The following is a 22,098-nucleotide window of genomic DNA, read 5'->3' as shown; positions in this document are numbered from 1 at the left end:
AAGAGCGCTGTTGCTTCCTCCTTGCCTAGATCTTAAATCTTTGTTCAAAGACAGCTTGTTTTCATTGAAAATGTTCAGTCAGTCTCTTCACTCCTGTCACCCACGTCTCATTTCTTGACTCCAGCAGGGCCAGTGCAGTAACTAATCTGGAGTGAGGCTCTCAGGGCTTAGGAAATATGTAATACTATTGGAAAGAGAAAGAGGGTTGTCCCTGACAAGTCCCACCTTTAAAACGCTGTCTTAAGCAGAGCTTGCTAAAATGATCAGCACCTCACTGCGGGATATTTTACTGCAACAGCCCAACTCCTCCACCTTGTAGAGCCCAGGAGCATTGAGTACCAAGGAGATCTCCTAGGCTTGCTTCCAGTCTGGGCGAGTCTGGCGTCCACTGCAGGTCAGGAGGAAGGGTTCAGCCTTCCCTCTGGCCCCATTCATGCACTTACTTAGTCAGCGCCCACGTGTTAGTGACATACCTCACCACCGTAATCCTGTAAGGCAGCCATTGTTATTCACATTTTACAGGTGAGGAAATGAGGGCTCAGGGAGATGGGAAAGGCTCTGCAAGGCCACGCTGTGTCTCAGTTCTCCTCTGCTGCGTAACAAATCTCCCCCAAACTTAGCGTTTAAAACTACAGCTATTCTCTCTTGTTTTCTGTGGGTCAGAAATTTGGGAAGGGCTCCCCTGAGTACTCTTAGCTTGGCATCTTTGACACAGTGGCAGTGAGACAGTGGCTGGAGCTGGAGCTGGAGCGGTAGTGTCCTGGAGGAGCTGCTGCGGGCTGGCCAGGAATCTCTCTCTAAAGTAATCTCTCCACAAAGTCTCAGGGCCTCTCCCTGCAGCCCCTCCATGGGCTAGTTTGGGCTTCCTCACAGCATGCTGGCCTCAGGGCAGTCAGACAGCATGCCTGGAAGTTCAGGGCCCCAGCTGGAACATTCGAGCAGGAAAGGTGCAAGTTATATCTGCTTTTCTGGCCTCTCCTCGGAAGTCCCACACTGTCACTTCTGCCATTCCTCTGGTGGCAAGTGAGTCACTAAGCCCACTCAGCTTCAGAGAGAGGGGATACAGATGCCACCTCTCAGTGGAGGGAGTGTCAATGTCACATCATAGAATAACAGGTGAGATGGGAGACATTGTTGCAGACGTCTTTGGAAAGTACAATCTGCCCCACACAGCACGTGGCCGAGCCAGGATTCGGAATCGGATTAGGTACATTTGATTCCAAAACTTCTACTACAGTCTTTCAGCCCCGTCCACAGGAACCTCTCCCTTCCTCTGTCTTCATTGCTGCGTGCGGGCTTTCTCTAGTTGTGGTGAGTGGAGGCTACTCTTCGTTGTGGCACATGGGCTTCTCATTGCGGTGGCTTCTGTTGTTGCAGAGCACAGGCTCTAGGTGCACGGGATCAGTAGCTGTGGCACGTGGGCTTCAGTAGTTGTGGCTCACGGACTCTAGAGCGCAGGCTCAGTAGTTGTAGCGCACAGGCTTAGTTGCTCCACAGCATGTGGGATCTTCCCGGACCAGGGCTCGAACCTGTGTCTCCTGCATTGGCAGGTGGACTCTTAACCACTGTGCCACCAGGGAAGCCCTGCAGCTCTTACTGTTGACACACGCAATGGTGATTTGGTCACCCCAAGCCAGCTAGAGCCTGGCTAGGTTGAAGCAGCCAGCCACTTCTGCAGGCCCTGGTGGTGAGACTGCCTCCAGGGTCTGCTGGTCTGAGAGCCCATGCCTGACACCAGCTTGTGAACTTTTTAAAGGAGGGGACAGAGAAGGTCGGTCACAACCAGAGGAAGAAAGCAGGTGGCAGCCCCAGAGCACAGCAAGCCTGCGGCACGTCTCACTGTCTTAAACAACTCGTCTGGCGTTTCTCCTTCTCCCACCAGGCACTGTCCTGGGATGACTCAGCCCTTGACAGAAAAGGTGCTTTTAAGTTGGGAAACAGCCCAGAGTGGTGGAAAGCTCACGGTTCTGGAGTCAGACACTCCCAAATTGGAGTCTTGACTCTACCATTTCCAGTTATATAGCTTTGGACAAGTTTCTTAAACTCCCAGAGCAAAGGGGAGATAAAAATGCCTTCCTCCCTGGGTTTTTTAAAATGCGTATGTAAGCAAAGCGCCCGTGTGATGCCAGGCATTACATAAATGCTGGTGTTCATGTCCTGGGCCACATCCAACCCCAGCTTGGAGACATCTTGAAGAGAGTGGTGAGAACTCACTCAACTGTCCACAGATGCTAGCCCACCTCCACGAGCCTGGGTAGAATGGTGGCTGAGTGGTACCCAGTGAAGGGGCAACTAAACTGAGGTGTCTGGAAGCTGAGAAGGAGTCTGCCCTGTAAGGCCTGTGGGCAGAGGGGAGACTGGTCTGGGAAGATGGAGTGGAATGGACAAAGGTCTGGAGGTAGAAGAAGTTCAGTATCACTGGAGCGTGAAGGTCGAGGGGTGGAAGGTGGGAGGCAACAAACACAAAGCTGAGACCTAACTACAAAGGACCCGGTAGATCAAGTTCCAAAATTTGAACCTTACAGGCAACTGGGAGCCACTGAAGGGTTTTACTCAGCTGGGTAGCGTAGTCAGATCTGCGTTTTAGAATAACTACCCTCCCACCCCACCCCCACTAGCAAAGTTATAGAAAATGGAGTAGAGGCAGGCACTCTTATGGCAGGAAGGCCATTAGGACAGGATGACAGCAATTCAAGGAAAAGATGGTGCTGGCCTTTTCTAGGGGAACAGCAGGGACCTGGAGAAAAGTGGAGAAACCGAAGAGATAGGAGGTCCCTTGGGTAAGAGTTGGTGATGGCCTGGACGTTCAGAGCTGAGAGATATGAGATAAAAGATAAGTGCTTTGAATGAAGTCAGTTCAGAAGCCACGGAAGTAGGGGGCAAGGGCACCAATCATAGACCTGGGAGAGGAGTACTGTGGGAGGCTTTACTAAAGAGACATCACCTAACTGGAGAATTGATAGTTAAAAATTAGCCAAAGGGAAGGGGAAGGCGCTTCAGGGAGAGGAGACAGCTCACGTGAAGCCCCAGAGTTATGATAGATAATGCAGAAAGCATATGCTCCATGTTGTTGAATAGATGATTGCTGTGCTAATTTATACTAAAATGTTAATGGTCAATATGGAATTGACCCTTTTCCCCTCCCCAGGGAGTTTGTACTTTAACAGGTCACGAACGCTTACCCTAAGGATTCGTAATTGGTAGATTTCAAGGTGGAACGGGGATACTGTTTAGGGTGAGAGGGTTTTATCATTGTCCCCAAGGTTACCAAAGTAGGTGACTAATCCCCGGGGTCAAGTAGGCCCTGGTCTATATGCAACAAAGCATCTCTTGCCCTCGGGTCTTGCTTATCTGCCTCCACCCCAAGCCACCTGAAGGCAGACCATGGAAGCCCAGTGATTCCCAAAGGGGTGCAGTAGGTTCTAAAAGCTCTGAACACAGGCTTCGGGGTAAGACTACCTAGACCCATATCCTGGCTCCTCTCCTTCCCGGTTCTGTGACCTTGGGCAAATTATTGGACTTCACATCTCAGTTTCCTCATCTGGAAAATGAGGAAAATAATAGTATCTATCAATAATATTTAAGGTTTCGTGAAAATCAAAAAAGACAGTCCATACAACACTTAGAAGAGTGAGTGGTGATACTGTTTTGTGACTGTTCTCACTTTTCTTACTAGTCCAGAGTTGCTCCTTAACACCCACCCTTGCAGATATGAAGCTGGGGCAGAACGTGGCGAGAACGTTTTTGGATTATTACCGGCTGAACCCCATGGTGGAGAAAGTGACGACCCCCATGCCAAGGCTGCGGTAAGTGCTGAGCAGAGCAGCAGGGCCTTACGTCCTGCTTAACTGGCTTCTTGTTAGGGGCAGCTTCCCTTAGCCTCTCTCTGTCCCTCGGTTTCCCATCTGTGTCACGGGAAAGACGACTGGCCCTGCCACAGAGAGTGTACGGAGCAGAAGGGCTTAACAGCACATTTCCTGAGTTGAAGTATAATTATGGGGTCAGACAGTGAGGGGTTGGTCACATTTCTGGGTCTAACATGGGAACCGACAGGGATGGAAGTTGCTGGGAGGCTGAGTCCAGCCACTGTTCCAAGCTAGTCTGGGTGTTTCCATATGCTACTTCATCTGATAGCTCCTATGTCATCTAGGCTCATAAGGTCTCTGATCCTTCCATTTCCTCATCTGTAAAGTGGGGACAGTGGTGCTCACTTAGAAGATTATTAAGAGATGTGTGTTAGAGCACCCTGCACAGTGCCAGGCATGTATGTACCCCGAGCACATGAGAGTCCCCTTCTGTCAAGATGCAAAGGCTCAGGGCTGAGAAGACACATCCCTGAGAAGTTTCCCCTCAGGTCCTCTGCTGGGGCCTTCTTGAGCTGGTGAAGAAAGAAGGTTAGGAGATGAGTGTCCTTCCTGAGGGCTGGACCAGAGCCCAGAGTGCTGGGTGTTCCCATGACTGCTGGCGGTGAGCCCAGTGAGCATTTGGGCAGTGACACCCAGTGGCATCTGGAATGTGCTGGCCCCGTCCTACCTCTTGACCTCATCTCTTACTCTCCTAGTGGTCCAGCTTCCTTGAAGGACATGATGACATCCAACTTACTGCTGCTGCCAAACCAGCCTTCCCACTGACCTTGCCCATGACCTTGCCCAAATGCTTTGCTGTCTCAGGGCTTTTGCCCTGATGCACCTTCCTCCCTACCTGTTAATAACAAAACACAGTGTTAATCACTACTATTTACTGAGCAAAGTACTTTTTGCATATGGTCTTATTCAGTCCTCCTAGACAATTTATTCCTCATATTACAAATGAGGAAAAGGAAGCTCAGAAAGGTGACGAGAGTTGCCTGAGGTCAAAGATATTTTGGCAGAGGCAGAATTTGATCCTAGGCGTTTATGATTCTAAAGCTGGACTGAAGTCCAGCTAAGCTCCACCTCAGTGTGGGTTCAAATTCTGTCTCAAGCTCATGCTAGCTTGTGAGATATTAGGCAAGCTTCCTGGCCTCATGAAACCTTTCTCCTCCTACCTAAAGTGGGCGTAATAAGGATGGTTTTAAAAATTAGATACAAGCGTGCTGTAGTGCCTGGCCGCCAGTAGGTGCTCAATAAATGTTTCCATCTCCTCTTGCTTCTGGGGTGCAGTCCCAGATTTCCAGACAGCTCGTCACAGCCTGGGGCCAGTCCTGGTCTTCTCTGTTTGGGCTGGATGATCTCTCAGCACCCACGTCCCATCAGGCTGGGAGTCCCACCTCTTGAGTCCCAGCTCCACAAGGAATCTGCAACACAATGTACTCTGACTCATACTTTGTCTCAGGTTGTTCCCCCCCATCCTGGTGGATTAGTCTTCAGAAGTAGCATCTGTGTTTCTTCTCTGTGCTCCCACAGTGCCTAGGCTGTCCTGAGCATGCGTGCATGTATACATCCCTTCATTCACTCATTTAGGGAAAACAACACTTTGTGCCAAGTGTCTGGGCAGAGGGGGTGCTTGAACGATTAAATGATTAAGGCGTGACCCCGATGTTGAAGAGCTCACCTCTAGAGAATGGTGCTCAATTCATCCTTAGAAGTCATTGGTTATGTTCTTAAAAATTTAAAGCTCTGTAAAACTCAAAAGAATTGTTAGAATCTCATTTACAAGTTAATTTGGGGATTGTCTCTTTCAGGTCCTCTGTCAGCCTGAATAAAATTATCCCGACCCTTTCCCACTTTGTTCTTGAATGTTGCATTGTCAGTAAAATGGTGCTGACACCCAGGGAGAGTAGCCATCATCATCATGCAGATGAGGTGTTGAGGCCCAGGGAGCAGACAGGATTGGCCACAGCCATGGCTGGAGCCAGGCCCCACCATCCCCAGCCTGGTGGTCTCAGCATCAGTTAGTGAAGAGTTCTTTGAGATGGGGGAGGCAGGACCCTGAAACTGGGTCTAAAGCATTCAGGGGAGTTCAGGGCCCTGCTCACGGGACCTCATTTCCCTGAGCTTTGCAGCCCTCGTTAGAGAAGAGCTGGAGAGCTCATTCCTCAAAGTTCATAGCCTTGAGGACTTGTGGTAAATGCGCCCACCCTTCGCCTAAGAAAAACAAAATAAAAACTCTCTCCATCCCCACATCTCTACCTCATCAAACTATGAATATGTCTTAGCTCTCAACTGGTCAGCCGTTCTTGAAAAAATGAATCTCAGGAGGATACAAGGCTCTGATGTGGGACTTGAATACTTTCCCATTTTTGTATTATTTTCCACCCAAGCATCAAATAACATACATGAAAGAGCAGTTCTGGTTTTAAAGGAAAATTATATGTTTTGACTCAAAATTAATCTTTGTTTTCTCTCATGTCTACGGATAATTATACTGTGTCAGTTTCCACCCACGTGCTGGAAGGAGCCTGTCAGCATCCCTGGGTGCTGTACCACCCTTCGGGGAAGGTCCCTGGGGAGGCCAGGATGTGGGGCTGAGAGTGCAGGCTCAGGGACATGGCGTTGATGACCAGAGCTGAGACCCCGCACTTATCTCGACCACAGTGACACAAAATGCCCCAGCGAGGTGCATACAAATTAGACAGGGGAAATGAGCAGGCCAGGTAAGCCTCTGTGCAGAGACAGAGCATGAGCGCGGAGGGTGGGCCTCTAAGTGTAAGGTGGCCCCAGGCTCAGCGCCGGTGGGCTGCCTCCACGCTGGGGTCTGCATATGTGTGCGGGGCATGGGGGTGGGAATCATCAGCTCTGCATCACACTGGAGCCCACCATGTGGCAGGCCCTGCCGTGAATGCTGGGGGAACATAGATGACCTTTGCCCATCAGGAGCTCAGATGCACAGAGAAGAAAGCATGTACACACGCAAAGATAGCAAACAACACTGAGCAATGTGTAAATGCGCTCAGTTACCTCTCAGATTGTGCCCTCTTTCAAAACACCGTCCATGGCTTCCCATTTCAGTTCATCTTCTGGCTGTTCAAGGCCCTGGCCTACATTTAAAACTTCATATGCAGCCTCCTAGCACACACCTTTCCCTTGTGAGCACCTTCTCCACCCCACCTGCTTTCTACCACTTTATACCCCAGTCAGCAAGTCATACCTCCATGTTCATCCTTTTCCTTCTTTCTGGAATGTTCTCCCTTACTGTCTGTAGATGACAAATGCCAACTTATCTTTCAAAGCCCAGTCCAGACATCATACCTCTGTGTTTTGTCCTTGCTCTCCACCTGAGGTAGAGCTCCTTCCTCTCTGCTGGATCCCGAACTGACTTTGCACACACGTGTGCATGGTACGTCCCATAGCGTATTGTCACAGCATCTTTGCATGCTGTGACATCTTTGCATGTCTGGCTCCTCCACTAGATGGGCTGCTCCTTGAGGAATTATTTTATCACTCCTGTATCCTTAGTGCCAGGTGCAGAGCCTAGCTGGGAATAGGTCCTAAATAAGCCCTAAATGTATGAATTATAAAATGGTAGAACTGAAGAAGCCCCTAAGAATCATCTATTTCAACCCCTTCGTGTTATAGTGAAAAGTGAGACCCAATCAGAAATTACTCTCCCACACCATCTGGCAAACATTCGGCAGCCAGCAGGAGTATCCCAGGAAGGCTTCATGGACGAAGTGGGGCTTGAACTTGGTTTCAAAGGACATGTAGAATTCCAATGGATGAAACAGAAAGAGGAGAGAGGGCATTCCAGGTTGAGGGAAAGGTTGTAAAAGGCAGGGAGCTGAACCTGAAAAGACACATTCTAAGGCAATGACAGGCCAGGATGTTTAGGGCGATAGAGGTGATAAAGATGGGACTAAAAATTCATTCAATTCATCAAACAACCTTCAAACATCTACTCCATACCACTCAGGAATTGTAGAGAAAAATCAAATGCATCCAACCCACAGTCCCGTGAGAATAATAGCTGGGCAAAAAAAAAAAAAAAAAAAAATAGCTGGGCAAAGAACTCCCTAGAAAGTGGTGTACTAAGAGATTAGGCACAAAGTGCTGCAGAAGCCTCTGGAAGAGAGAGGCTTACTTTCTGGGGAGTCAGCTTCCCAAAGGAGGTGAGTCTGGAGGGCAGGATAGGAAAAGGAGCATCTCTGTGGGGCCCAGGTGTGAGATGCTTGCCTACCAGTGCCTCTCTCTGTGCCCCCATCTTGAGCTGCAGGTGCTCTTTGGCTCTGTAATGGCCCCAGAGTCATTCTGCACGTTCACACTCCTCCCCAGCCACTGCACACCCTCTCCTCACGCACACCATCTGCCTGGGGCTGCCCCACCTGTGATCATACCTGGGCTTCACCCGCAAAGAAACAAACCCAACTTATTTCCCATGCTTCCTTTGGGTGTGAAGACCTGCACTCTCAGTGACATATGAATAACACCTTGTAATTGGCAAAACTCTTCCCCAACCCCATTTACCAGAGCCTATGATGCAGGAAGGACATGGGCTCTACTATTTTAGAAATGAAGAAACAGAGGCTAGAGGAAAAAGGGACTTCTTCAAGATCACGTCGCCTGTAAACAACATTCCAGCATATGTTCCAGGCTGTTGATGGGTACTAAGATCTAGGTGTACCTCACCCATGCTAGATGGCCTTCCTATGTTAGCAAGGTCCCTCATGAGTGTGGAATTTTAGACAGTGAGGCTTCCTGGTAGAGGAGCTACATTAGGGCAAGGTGTCCCTTTTGTGTGCTGCCACCTGTTCTGTCTTTACCTTATTCATGACTCATCGGCAATGAAGGAAAATGATACTCCAGGGTCAGAGCATCATGGGTTATAAGAAGTCACATCTTGAATCCTAAATCAAACAGCCCAAGAGATTCCCATATTTGTGGCATTACCATTTTCTTCCATGCATTATAGTTCTTTATTATTTTGTGTAATTATTTTGTATAACTGTCTCCTCTACGAAACTGTAAGCAGCCTGAGGACAGCATCAACGTCTGACTCAACTTTGTCTTCTCCAGAGTACAGTGGACCATACCTAGCACCTAGCACCTAGCACCATGCCTTTGTAAGTTATAGTAGGCAAAGGAAGATGCTAGGTGAGTTTATTCATATTATCTCATTTAACCTCACACCACCGTCCAAGATTGGAATATTTTATCCTCGTTTTGTAAATGAAACTCAGAGAAGTTAAACAACTTGCTCAAGGTCGTCCCTCTCATATATGGCTGACCAGGGAATTCAGTTCAGTTCTTTCTGGATTGGCTAATCTTTCCGCTGCAAATAAATCTTAACCCAATGCTTGAATGAATGGCACATCAGTTTGTCACTCAACAACATAACACACAAACAAGGCCCCGTATGAGGAAAAATGCAAACTGGATAAACTGGGTCCCTGCCTATCAGAAGCTCATAGCCTAGTGTGTGAGCAGAACAGACAGTGAATAATTGCTGAAGAGTAGTGTTAAAGGTATTGCATTGGGTGCTGGGTGCTGGGATACAGAGATGAACTAGACACATCTCTGCCTTCAGAGAGCCCCCAAGATTGTAGGGGAGACAGACCCACCATGAAATGCCATAATTAGGCTATACTGAGAAATATAAAGGGAACTCTGGAGCCCATGATGGTTATGAAGGGAATGAGCTCCCTGGATCTGCCAAGCTGCAATTCATCTATGGGTTCATGCCCATCCCGTTGTGAAATGGATAGAATGAGTTAGAATCAAGTTGGAAGTGTGGAAGACTTGTAACTATAGGACAGTTAGGTTTTCTCCAGAACCAGAATGATACAACGTATCCATCCATTCATCTAACAGTCATTCCATTGAGTCATGCTGCCTGCTTTGAACCAGGCCCTGGGCTGGGTTCCTGGGATGCAGAGAAGAGGAAGTCAAGGCCACTGCTCCTAGGAGGTCACAGTCCAGTGGGGGGAGATAGACATGCACACAAATGATTGCAGTACAGCGTGTATATGTGCTGTCTTTCTTCTCTCTTTCTGTTATCTCCCCCTTTACAGGAAAGAACGCCCCCCCTACAAGCACCCACTCCTGCGGGGCCCAGCCAGCAGCCACCCCAACAGCAAAGGGGGCAAGAAGAGCTCAGTGAACCACAAAGACCCTTCAAACTCTTTTTAAGGACGTGGAGTCCGGGGAGGTCTTGTGGTGGCAGGAGCATGCATTTTCTGCTGGGGCATGAAATTAATCACCCTTCTCTAGTTTCCAAGATAATGGCTGTGAGATAATGTATAAGCTAGTGAAAGGGAAGGGAAAACATGAGAAATTTCATCATCGATTTTCCCTTCTACCAGTGGAAAATCAATTGTGAGCCTTCACCTTCAGGCTTAAGAACAAAATAGGAGATTCAAACCAGATGAGTACAGATGCTATTTTCCACAACATAGAGACCCTCACAGGAAGAGAAAACCCACACGTCCCTTCTCAGGTCACTGCTTTCCAGCCCCTTTACTGTTCTAAGTTGTGCCGTTACTACAGATGTTTACCTTTTAGACTAGGCTACAGTTTTCGCTTTTAGAAGTGCGGTGTCCACATTTGCTGACCCAGAACAATAGCAACAACACGTACAACGCGAAGACAAATGCACTGTTGGGAACAATGGGACAGAATTTTTGAGATCACGATGGTCTTCGACATACGGTTAATTTATGAGCTGCATGCTCCCTGACTCCCCTAAACCCCAGCATGCAACTTCAGAAAACTGCTCTGAGAGCTATGTCCCAATGACCTGGGTCGTTTCATTGAAACTTTAGCTCCTAAAACAAAAAGTAATAGACACACATTCCAAAAGGTCTCTCATGGTTAAGATCTCTAGATCTTGGTGTCTGAGATCAAACCTGACCACTGAAGACAAGGACATGGAAAATCTGCAACAGGGGGGAGGAGGCAGACCGCCAGGGACAGGAGATGCAAAAGACAAAAGGATGCACTCTGAGGCAGGTGGGGATGATAAAATAAAACAACAGCAGGGGCAATTCCCAAGGTGGACCAAGCTCAAAATTGTGCATTTTTCTACGGAGTAAAGTGCCTTTCATGATGAATGGGTCCAGGGGAGTCGGCTCCCTGCCTGTCTGTGAAGCAGCAGGCTGAGTCACCATGACAGCCTGCTAATTAAAATGACCTCCCGGAAATAAGGATTAGGAGATAGGGAGAGAAAGAGAGGCTCAAGGGAGGGAGGGCCTTTAGCACAAAGCTTCAGTTTAGCGTTCTTTTGTTTTGGGTTGGAGATTTTCAAACTTTGTTGCAAAAATTGAGAGCAAAGCTTATGCTCCCTTTGCTTATTGCTTTTCAGAAATGAAAACAAAGAACCATATGTTAGTCGGCTACAAATGTTGTGTTGTATATACAGCTTCTCCCCTGGGTTCTTGTTGCCCAGAAGAACACAAATAAAGTGCTTTCTGCAGCTCCTCTGTTCCTCTGGGTGTTCTTGGCACCTTTCCTTCTAGGTCTCTCACTCCCTCAAGAACCAGCTGGTTGACCCAATTTGGTGTAACGCTCACTTTGCTGTCAGGGACTCTGTCATGAAGATAAGGAAGAACAGTCAAGGCTTGACTTTCCAGCAGCTCGTGCAGCAGAGTCCTGGGGAGTTTATTTGAATGCAACCGTCTCAGCACGAGCCAACAGTGTGTCAGAGCTTTCAGAAATGAGAGCATCTCTTGAGATGGCATAAATAGAGACAGATCGCATAAAATCAGAGGTGATAGTCCAGATCTACTTTTCCCTGGTCAGACTGCTTCCATAATGTGACCATATTTAGGCCCCCCCTTTTTTTCTTTTCTTTTCTTTTTTTTTTTTTTTTTTTTTTGCGGTACGCGGGCCTCTCACTGTTGTGGCCTCTCCCGTTGCGGAGCACAGGCTCCGGACGCGCAGGCCCAGCAGCCATGGCTCACGGGCCCAGGCACTCCGCGGCATGTGGGATCTTCCCGGGCCGGGGCACGAACCCGTGTCCCCTGCATCGGCAGGCGGACTCTCAACCACTGCGCCACCAGGGAAACCCTAGGCCCTCCTTTATTTTTGGTGCTAAGGTGGATCATTTTATAGATTTATACTGCATATTAAATAATGACATAGTACATTTCCAATTTACATTTTACTGGGAGTGAACTGATATCCATTTTAGCAAATCTTCATTGACAGAAAAAATCATTTATTTTCATCAACTTTTTATCAATAGAATATCCTCAGTTACAGACCCACTTTTTAAAAACTGTGTTGATTCATTAGATCACAGGCTTTATAAGCTCAGGCATGCTAGTGGCAACTCTGGCAACTCTGGGTTCTAATGCTGCATTCAAACCTTGGTTCTGTCTCTTAATACCTGTGTGATCTTGGGTAAGTTATTTAACCTCTCCGAATCTTAGTTTCCTGTAAGATGGTGATAATTATGTCTACCTCATTACAGTAGTTATGTGGGTTTGATGAACTTAGGTGTGGGGAATGTCAGCCAATGTGCTCAATAAATGATAGCTGTTATCTGGAGTGTGGCCAGGATGGTGAGGGGTCTGCAAATCATTTCCCATTGGAAACGGATGAGAAGACTGGAGCTGTTTATCCCTGAGATGAAAAATAAGAGGGAGCAGGGGTAGGAAAGCAAGATCGCAATCTCTAAAAAGTTGAAGAAAACATCTTGGACATTCTCTTTGTCCAAAAAAGCAAACTTGTTCTATGTTGCCAAAAGTAAGAACCAAATCTAGGGAGGTAGTCTCAGTAAGACAAATTTCAGCTCAAACGTGAGGAAAACCCTCTAGGGAATAGAGTTGTCGACCATTGGATGGGCTCCGTTGAGAGACACTGAGTTCCCCAACAGTAGAGGTATGCAAGCAGAATCTGACTGAGCATCTGGAGGCACTCTAGGGGGATGCTGGATGCTCCGTGGCATCACCTCCTATTCTATAACTCTGAAGAGAAATGGCATGAGATGGGACTCACATTCCTGATGTCAGACAATGGAGTGTACAGTACAAAAAGTCACATTTAACACTAAACAAGTGACATTAAATGTCTCTGAATTACAGAATATGGACCTGCTAACATTCAGCAATCCTTATGAGGGAAAAATACATGGATATAAGGCAGACTGTAGGATGTGTTTGCAAAAGGGATGTCTGTATCTCCACACTGGTTGCCAGTGGACTTCCCTGTGGCCTCAGCCTGATCTGCAGCTCCCTAGCTTTCTTAGGCCAGGTTATATCTAATGGTCTCAGGTTAGAGGGGAAGAGTTTCAGCACTGAGATGGAGGACAGCACCAAGCCGGCAGGTGAACTGGCTAGAAGCTACCAGCCCACCCAGCCCCAGCAGGGGGCGCTGTAGCCTCTCTTCTTGTCTGCTCTCTTCCTTCTCAGGATAGAGCCGCAGTGGGTAGAACCGGCTACCAAACCAGTGTACTAAGGAGAGTGAGATGATTATGCAAAAAGGAGGGGAGGAGAGGGAAGGGACACGCTGGGCCTCTACCTGGCTCTCACACAAATCTCCATAAACAGTGCCAGTTTTGCTCTGCATGAGTCCACAGGCTCAGAGACAGCTGTGGCAGAGAAGCCACAAGCCGGAGGCCACCCAGATGCTTCGTGCTGAAGCCCACAGTAGAGGCTGGGTCACCTGCCTCTGACGATGTTTGCTTTGCTGCTGCTGCTTCTGCCGCAGCAGGAGGAGGCCTTCAGCTACTCTCCCAGTTGCCTCTGAATGGGGGAGGGGCACAGGATGAGCTTTTGTCCTTTCACTGTAATTCAATGACACGCCTGAAACTTGCCTAAGAGGCCCCCGACTCATTTTCCTAAGTAGTGAGTGCAGTGCCAAGCATGGAAATCTGGAGTGATTAACATTTGTAGAGCATCAATTCAATTCATAAATATTTTTGAACATTTACTGTGTGCCAGGCATCGTGCCAGGTGCCTTTACATCCATTGCCGCATTTGATACTCCCAACGGCTTCTTGTGATAAGTGTCATTTTCTCATTTCTCAGGTGAGACAATGAAGACCCCTAAAGGTAAAATACTTTGTTTGTATTCATGTGGCTAGTGAGATCCTGGATTCAAACCCAGCTCCCTTCCCACTACCCTACATGGGACCTTCTCTGTTAGTTTCCAGGTAAAATCAGGCCCAAACAGGAAAAAGATCAGGCCAAATCCTTTCATCATGTATTGCAGAGTTTGGCTAGTTATACTTGATCCAAATCCTAGAGGAATTTCTAGGTTTTCACCTCCTTTCTCTTGGACCCTCTCTTCATGTGTAATGGTTGCTTCTAACAGTTGCTCAGTGACGTAACCCTGCTCTGACCCAGTCTGGCAGCTAGGTATATGAAAAAGATGAATCAGAGATGGAATTTTGAAGAAATAAAGGTACAAGAGCAAACATTCAACAGTTGCTCTCCGCACTAATGGAGCTCACACAGACAAAAGAATGGCATGTCACGGTACATTGTACCTTGCAATAAATCAATATTCTATTAAACTGTACTGATGCCATTAAAAAAAAAAAAAAAAAGCAGAAAGTAAGTTTCCAGGCTGGGTGTATGTGTCAAGATTTCAGGAACTTGTTAGCACCTGCTGATGAAACCCTACCTTCTTCCCATCTCTCATTCCCACACACCAGTCTGAGTCCCTACTGGGCACTCCAACAGGGTAGGGTTTCATTTATCACTTGACATACAAAAGCTTCTAGATCTTCCAGGATTCCTGGAAGCTCAGCAAGGTAGTTTTTACCGGGCCCATCCCGGCACCTTCTGGGTTACTGACCCCAGGAAGCTAATCTAGTTCAAGTGTTGTATCATTCCCTCCTCAGTGTGTGAGCTGAGCCCACTGTGTCCCTCAATTTTTGTTCAGATATTTTCTTTGAGTCCTGCCTCCCGAGCACTTTAAGGGCACCAAGATTAGAGGTCATTTCCCTTATGGCTCAGCTCAGCCACTGGGGTACCAGGACAGACAGAATAGGGGAGACATTATAACATAATAGGGACAGCCTGGGCTGAAAGAGTCAGGTAAACTGAAGTGTGAATCCTAGCTCTTCCATTAACTAACTAGCTGTATGGCTTTGGGCAAAGAATTTAACCTCTTTAAGCTTCAGGTTCCACATCTGTAAAATGGGAATGATAATACCTACCTCCCACAGTTATTGTGAAAAGTAGATATAATGACATCTATGTACAACACAGTGCCTCTGGTTAGTAATGTATTTTGCACTGAAACATTTGTTAAGAGGGTAGATCTCATGTTAAGTGTTCTTATAACAACAACAAAACAAACAAAAGACAGAAAAAAAAACAAGGAAATGTTTGGAGGTGATGGATATGTCTGTTACCTTGACTATGATGATGGCAACATAGGCAGATACCTAATCTGCCTATGACCAAACTTGTCAAATTGTAAACGTTAAATATATACAGGTTTTTGTATATCTATTATACCTCAATAAAGCTGTTTTCAAAATATAATAACATCTCTAAAATACCTGGCATAGAGTAGAACTCTCTCCCCAACCTCCACCTTTAACTTGCCAGGATTGGAAACCCCTTTCCTTGAAGCCAAAGCTTTTCTCACTCCCAAATGAAGTGCAGAGAGAAGTATAAACCGTGCCCCCATGAGGACAGGAATGAGAGAAGTATCTAGCAAAATGACAGTCACACAGAGGGATCAGTGTCTTTGTAAGTTGGGGGCTCAGAACAGGTGGGAAGACAGTGCTGGACACAACGTTCTCCTAGACTGGATTGAGGCAGAACTGACAAGACTAAAAAGAGAGGGGCGTAGACGTTCTTCAAGATACCAGTTTTATTAAAATAACAACAAACAAATCTTAGTAAGATGTATAGGAGTCTCTTTCTCTGCTATTTTTGACCCTACAATGTCTCCAGGGTCATCTCTGTGAAGTTATCATACCAATACACTGCTAGCTGAAACGCAGGAATTCCTTGCAGCACGCTCACCTGTATTAACTCTATGTGCTCTCATCAAACTCAGGGTGCATGCTGGACAGGGCTTATTTTGTAGAAAGAAGAAACTGGTATCGGTGTAATTAAGTCCCTTGCCTATAGTCCACAGCTCGTAAATAACTAGAACAGGACCTGGGTACACGCTTGACTCTGCCACATCCCACTACCTCTGTGTTCAACCCCAAACCTCACCACTAAGCTGACCAATTCAGGAAGTCATTCCTACGACACCTGTTTTAACTCCTTAATGCTTAAAATTCACTTGTTCCCCAAAGACCTCAGGTTTCTTTTTGGCTGCCCCCATGTCAGCCTTAAATCCAAACCTGCTTCTCTCTCTGTCACCAGCTGTCTTGGTTAGCGTCCTCTTTTCCCGCCTCGTTGCCCAGGCTGGAAACCTTGCCCTTGTCATAATTCCCGTCCCTTCCTCTCTCCACATAGCCGGCCAGTCACCAAGGCTCATTGCTTCTGCCTCTGTGATGCGTCTGCCTTCGAGCAGTATAATGGCATGACTTTGGAGTCAGATAGTCCTGAGTTTTCATGTCAACTCCACCGCTTGTTACTGTTGTCCTTTGAATCATTTAAAGCAGAGTTTACTTTCCTCATCTTTAAGATGGGGACGTAATACTTATTGGCAGGATTGTTGTGCATTTTCCTTCCTCTGCCTTGTCCATGCTCTTCCTCCGCTTCACTCCCACCACCATGTCCTGCCTGGGGTGCTGGAACAGCCCCTCCTTGACCTCCCTGCCTTCCGATGCTCTCCTCTAATCTATCTTCCCTCTCTCCAAAGGAGCGTCCACGATCTCTATGAAACGTGACCCCGTGTGTGTGGCACCTCTTTTAAATCAATCGTCCGAGCCAGGAGCTTGGATATCACGCCACTTCTGTGTCTTTCTCGCCTCCCTGCTGGTCAGTTGCCACATCCTGCTGGCCTAGCTTGCTCAGCCTTTCTCATATCCGTCTGCCGTCTCCACTCTTCTTAACTAAAGAAAATCCTTCGAGACTTAGCTCAGATATTCCAACTCCACGTCATCCTCCCCAGTCGCAGAGTTGTAATGAACTGCTTCCTTCTCCTGTGTCCCCTAGCACTCTGCTGATTTATCTAGGTATCAATTACTTCACTGAGATGATAGTCACCTCCTTCATTATCATGTCATTTTTGAGAGCAGAAACTAAGTGTTATTCATCTCCATACCTCTCATGGCACCCAACACAGCTCCAGACCTATCAGAGGCACTCAGTTAATGGAGCAGAACAAAAGAATGGACAAATCTTAAATCCACAATTCCATTCTGAGCTTATCCTCATGGCTGGATCCTAATTACAGATCTATCTTCCCAAAGCACTGACCCCTCTGAGACATTCCACTGCTCAGACTTCATCCATAGCTCCCCCTACCTCCAGAACTAAATTCCAACTCCACATACAAGGCAGCATGCATGGTAGAGGGCTTTGGACTTGCGGTCGGAAGTCCTGGGTGGTCTTCAAGGCTCTGCTCTCAAAGGACAGATGGAGGACATAGATTCATTGGGTTGGCCAAAAAGTTTTTTTGATTTATCATAGCTCCAAAGGATTAAGCTCAGTGAATTTTGCTCAGACTATTTTTATGAAGTAGAATAATGGCAATATAAGGAAAACCCAAACGAACCTTTTGGCCAACCCAATACTTCATCTGCAGTCTTTTCTTGAAGGCCAAATTCACTTTCAGAGCCCAAGGCAATTAGATCATTCTTCTCATAAGGATAAAAACAACTATCGTTGCTGCTTCTGTGGCTACAGCTACTACTTCTACTGCTGCTACTGCTACTACCACCACCACCAGCACTGTCAGCACCACTGCTACTGCTACTGCTGCTACCACTACTACTATGGGTGCCGCTATGACTACCACTACTATTCTACTACTATTTCTGCTGCTGCTACTGCTGCTTCCACTATCACTATTGGTGCCGATGCTGCTACTGCTACTACTATTATTATTAATCTGCTACTACTACTGTTACTGCTACCGCTATTACTGTTGCTGCTGTTGTTACTACTGCTGCTACTATTACTGCTAATCTTCTACTACGACTACTACTATTACTACTGCTGCTGCTGCAGCTGCTACTCTGCCCCAGCTGAGTGCCTGCTCAGCTCCAGGCCCGCACTCCGGGTTGCTTTGTTTTACATGTGATCCTCATAGCAAGCCTATGAAGCAGGTGTTGCTCCCTGAGGAGGAAACAGAAGCTCAGAGAGGTTAAGGAACCTGTCCAAAGTCACACACCTCCTAAGTAGAGGAGCCTAGTTGTCACCAGACCTCCAGGGCTTACATTCTTTCCATTTTCCCCTCTGCCTTTTTGTGTACAGTCCTAAGATTGACAGAACGATACATAGGTAATGCTGGTTATAAAAAGCCTCTGCCTCAGGGAGCTCACCGGTTCATCTTTGTTCCTGTGTATGACCTCATTTTTGCCTTATTCCCCTGAGCCTGGCTCTAGGCGTTCTCCTCTGCAGCTAGATGTCTGTCCCTGCACGTCCTCCGTGCCTGAGTCTCTGCCTTTGAAAACCGCTGAGAAACGATTGTCTTACAGGCAGAGCTGGCGCTACCCTTAGAGTTCTAATGACAAGAAGGAGGTTTTGCCAGGAGGTCACGATGGAGTAATGCAGAGGAGGCCTCTGTTAACCCACCTCCTGCATTAAAAAGCAGATGCTAGAGGGAGTTTCCCCACTAAATATCCTACAGACTTCCTCTCTCTCCACTCCAAACCACTTCCTGCCCCCAGGATTCAAATTGTAAAGGGAGAAGGATTTAAAAATGTAGACACTGGGATACAGGCTTCTGCTCCCAGCTCTCATACTGCCTGGCTGTATGACATTAAAAAAAAAAAAAACCGTTGCCCTGTCTGGAGTTACCCCAGAGCTTTGGCTGGTTTCCGGTTCTTACTCTTTAAAATGGGGACATAATCTTCAACCAACCTACTCTCAAGAGTATTGTGAGGATACAAAGAGAGGATAACTGGGAAAGAACAGTATTTTGACAAGTCTTTCCCAGTATTTTCTCCCCTCTTTCTGAGACCTCATAAAGGTCCCCTACCTGGTCCATGCCTTGCCTTTGACCTGGATTGTTCTGTCGTTAATTCATCCAGCAAAATTTATTAAACACCTGTATTTGCCAGCCACTTCTCATTTCTGTCTGCTGCCCTGGTTTCTACCTGTCCTTCAAGACCCCTCCTCCAGGAAGTCTTCCCTGACCTCCCAGCCCTCAGTGCTAACTCATCCTCTGAGCTTCTAGAGAGCTATTATCTAAACCTTTCACGGGCCCTTAGCAATGGCTTTGGTATTTCACTTCTCCTGTTTATCAGCTCTATCTTCCCCGCTGTACTTTGCCTTGTTCTTGGGGTGAGATGATTAGAGATGGCAAAACCAGTCTTACTCATTGCTCAGGTCCCGGGGCCCAGACAAAGGCCCTGCAGAGAGTAACCATTCACTGAGGATTGGCAGGTATTGCTGCTGCTGCAGCTGCTGCTGCTGATGATGATGATGGGCACGAAGATGAGATGCCTGCTCCGAGCAGAACATTTCTGCGAGGCTGATGCCCCTCCTTCCATCTTCCCACACCCCCTTCCCTCCAGAAGTTCATAAATAAGGACAACTCCTTAAATTTCTGGGAAAAGTGGAGCAAACCTAGCTTACAGGCCCATATAGAAAGCTGTCAAACTTTAAGGCTAAGAGCATTCATGGGAGAGAAAAAAAGAAAGGAGGGGGATGGGGAGGGGCTGGGCGACGTAGGAAAGGTAAAGTGACTGTGATGGATGTAAGTGCATGAGTGTGTGTGTGTGTGTGTGTGTGTGTGTGTGTGTACTGGTATATTTGCATTGTGCGTGAGGCTTTTGTGAGTAACCTCCTTACATCTGAGTTTGTGACACGTGGGTTTATGTAGCTGGGAATGTATGTTTGCATAACTCAGCATTAGATTATAGATCATTGTCGATTCTAAGCACATTTTTATATCGCCTCCTAGTTTGAGGTCCTGGGCTAAGTTTCTGTTTGAAATTCTATCTAATCTCTTGACATTTCATCCATATTATTGCGTCACCCCCTCTGCCCAGCCTCCCACAGACTGTACCCAGAGGATGTCAGGGCCACCTCTCCTCCTTCCCAGTCCCAGGGAAGGCTGATGCGGGTTCCAGCCAGACCAGTCCCTCAGGGTAAGAAGCTCACCAGCAGCCCCTTTCCTAACCCCATCAGTGGGTGGCCTCGTGTTGACGGCTCCTTCCTGTATCTCAGCCTTCTTCGTGCTTCTGCCTGTTTTCCTCTTTCTCATTCTTCGGCTGAAGGTTGAAAACACAACTGTGGCATGGTGTTGGGAAGGGAGAGACTGCTCTCCTTAATACCCCAATTCCTCTCCAAGCTGCTCCTGGAGAACTGAATGGTTCAGAGCCATGCTTCCAGAACATTCTCTTCTGTTCAATTTTAGTTGCGCTCGCTGAGGGCCTCCTCTAAAGTAGGCTGAGTCCTGGTCGGTGTTTGGAAGTGGAGAGTGCGCCACTGTGAATATACACTTCGCTGCTCCACGGAGCAGCTCCAGGGGCCCTGAGACTTTGACTTTGCTGAAACGCAGACACACAGGACGGGGACGTTCAAATGTTAAGCCTTATTCATTGTGCATAGCTAAATCCATTCTGTAGCACATTTAGCATCCGTTCACGCCTTTTGTTCACTCATTCATTCAGCCTTAAGGAGACCATGTGATTATTAGAAAGAACGCTAACTCAGAGGCTTGGATTTAAGCCTGATTCAGCTGCTGTCTTCTTCCTTCTGAATCTCAGTCTTCCCTGCTGAATGGAATTAAAAAGGAGTGTTCTGCCTAATCCATGGGATTGCTTTAAGGAACTTCAGGGGAAATGGACTTAGTGGGGAGAAGGAACTAGCCTGCTCCACATGCATCCATTCTACAACCACACAAGTGGAGTGGGGTGGGGGCAAGGGGATCTTGAAATGATCCATCAGAAAGAGCTTGAACCAGAAGCAAAAGTATCTGGAATCAAATCCCAGTCTACTAGCATTTATGCAACTTGAGAAAAGTAAGTCTCCCTCTCCCAACCTCAGTTCGCACATCTATAAAATGAGCCTGTTGAATTAGGCAATCCCTAAAGGCTCCTACAATTCTGCCATTTGGGGAGTTCTAGGACCCCTCCAACCCACTTGCCCACCCTGAAAGATGATCTCATATCGACCTTGAAAACCATGTCAGGTTTCTAGACCAATGCTTGGGCAGGATGTGTAGGTAGTAAACTTTCATACTCAGCTCAGCAGCACTGGTGGTGAGGCGGGCCTCCCAGAGATTCTTTCTGTCCTCAGACCTGATGCTGAACCAGAGGCCTCTGGAGAGATGAGACCAGCGGGTGACACGGCGAACCTTGCACACAGAAGGTGCGGTGCTGTGGACTTAATTAGCATCACCGTGTAATAGATACCATGGAGTGTGTTTGAGCTGCCGGAGAGGATAAATAAAGCAATGTTTTATCTTAAGTGTTGGTTAACGGTGAGTAACAAATGGACTTGTGCTTTACTTATTGCACTTCACTGCACAGCCCTACTAAGGCTTCCCTAGACCCTGTGAGAAGGCAAACCTGCATTTCCAGAGCATGTGTTATAAATTGCTTGCCAAGCAGCTGGAGAATTGGGACCCTGACTGGATGCTGTAATAGACTCGTGTAGAGAGGAGAGCACAGGACTATGGACTCTGGTATCTGACAGACCCGGGTGAGATCTGCTCTGCCATTATGTGACCTTGAGCCACCTCTATGAACTGCAGGCTCCTCACTTATAAAATGGGATTAATTAGTCCCTGGGCCACAGGAGGTTTGTGAAGAATAAATGACATGGTGTAAATAAAGTCCCTGGCAAATGGAAGTGTCCTTCAAAGGTAACTATTATTATTAGTCACAATCACATGACTCTTAGGCTTAGTATTTCTAAGATAATCAGTCCAGCCAGCAGGCTGGCACACACAAGAGAAGCTACAGTCCCTCATCGTGAACAGATACCGAGGTGACAGTGTCTTCCTTCATCAACAGCAGGTGGTCATTCGTCCACCTCCAACAGTGTCCTTCTCTCCTCTCACTGTAATACCATCAATCTTCCTTTCTTTCCCTTTCTTTCTTTCTTTCTCTCCTTCTTCTTTCCTCCCTCCCTCCCTCCCTCCCTTCCTTCCATTCATAATGCCTGCCATGGTATCTTAGTTTGGGTTCTTTCAAAAACAGAGACCTGGA

At 47.2% G+C, this 22,098-nt stretch overlaps 1 protein-coding gene across 2 annotated transcripts in view; it reads left to right on the top strand.

Annotated features, from left to right (window-relative positions):
• Positions 1 to 21,704, top strand: part of AGBL4 (AGBL carboxypeptidase 4) — a 1,401,741-nt gene extending 1,380,037 nt beyond the window's left edge. The window contains exons 12-13 of one of the 2 annotated variants that reach the window (XM_067726072.1): positions 3,710 to 3,806; positions 21,185 to 21,704. In XM_067726072.1, the coding sequence (XP_067582173.1) occupies positions 3,710 to 3,806; positions 21,185 to 21,293 (206 nt within the window). In that variant the 3' untranslated portion in view covers positions 21,294 to 21,704. Of the gene's footprint in view, positions 1 to 3,709; positions 3,807 to 9,925; positions 11,285 to 21,184 lie in introns of those variants that run through there. The other variant, XM_067726070.1, reaches the window with a different exon arrangement.
• Positions 21,705 to 22,098: the final 394 nt, after the last annotated feature.

Source organism: Pseudorca crassidens, chromosome 2 (genome assembly GCF_039906515.1).
Source record: "Pseudorca crassidens isolate mPseCra1 chromosome 2, mPseCra1.hap1, whole genome shotgun sequence".
Lineage (NCBI taxonomy): Eukaryota > Metazoa > Chordata > Mammalia > Artiodactyla > Delphinidae > Pseudorca > Pseudorca crassidens.
The sequence above is the reverse complement of the archived record's forward strand: the minus strand, read 5'-3'. Positions and strand labels throughout refer to the sequence as shown.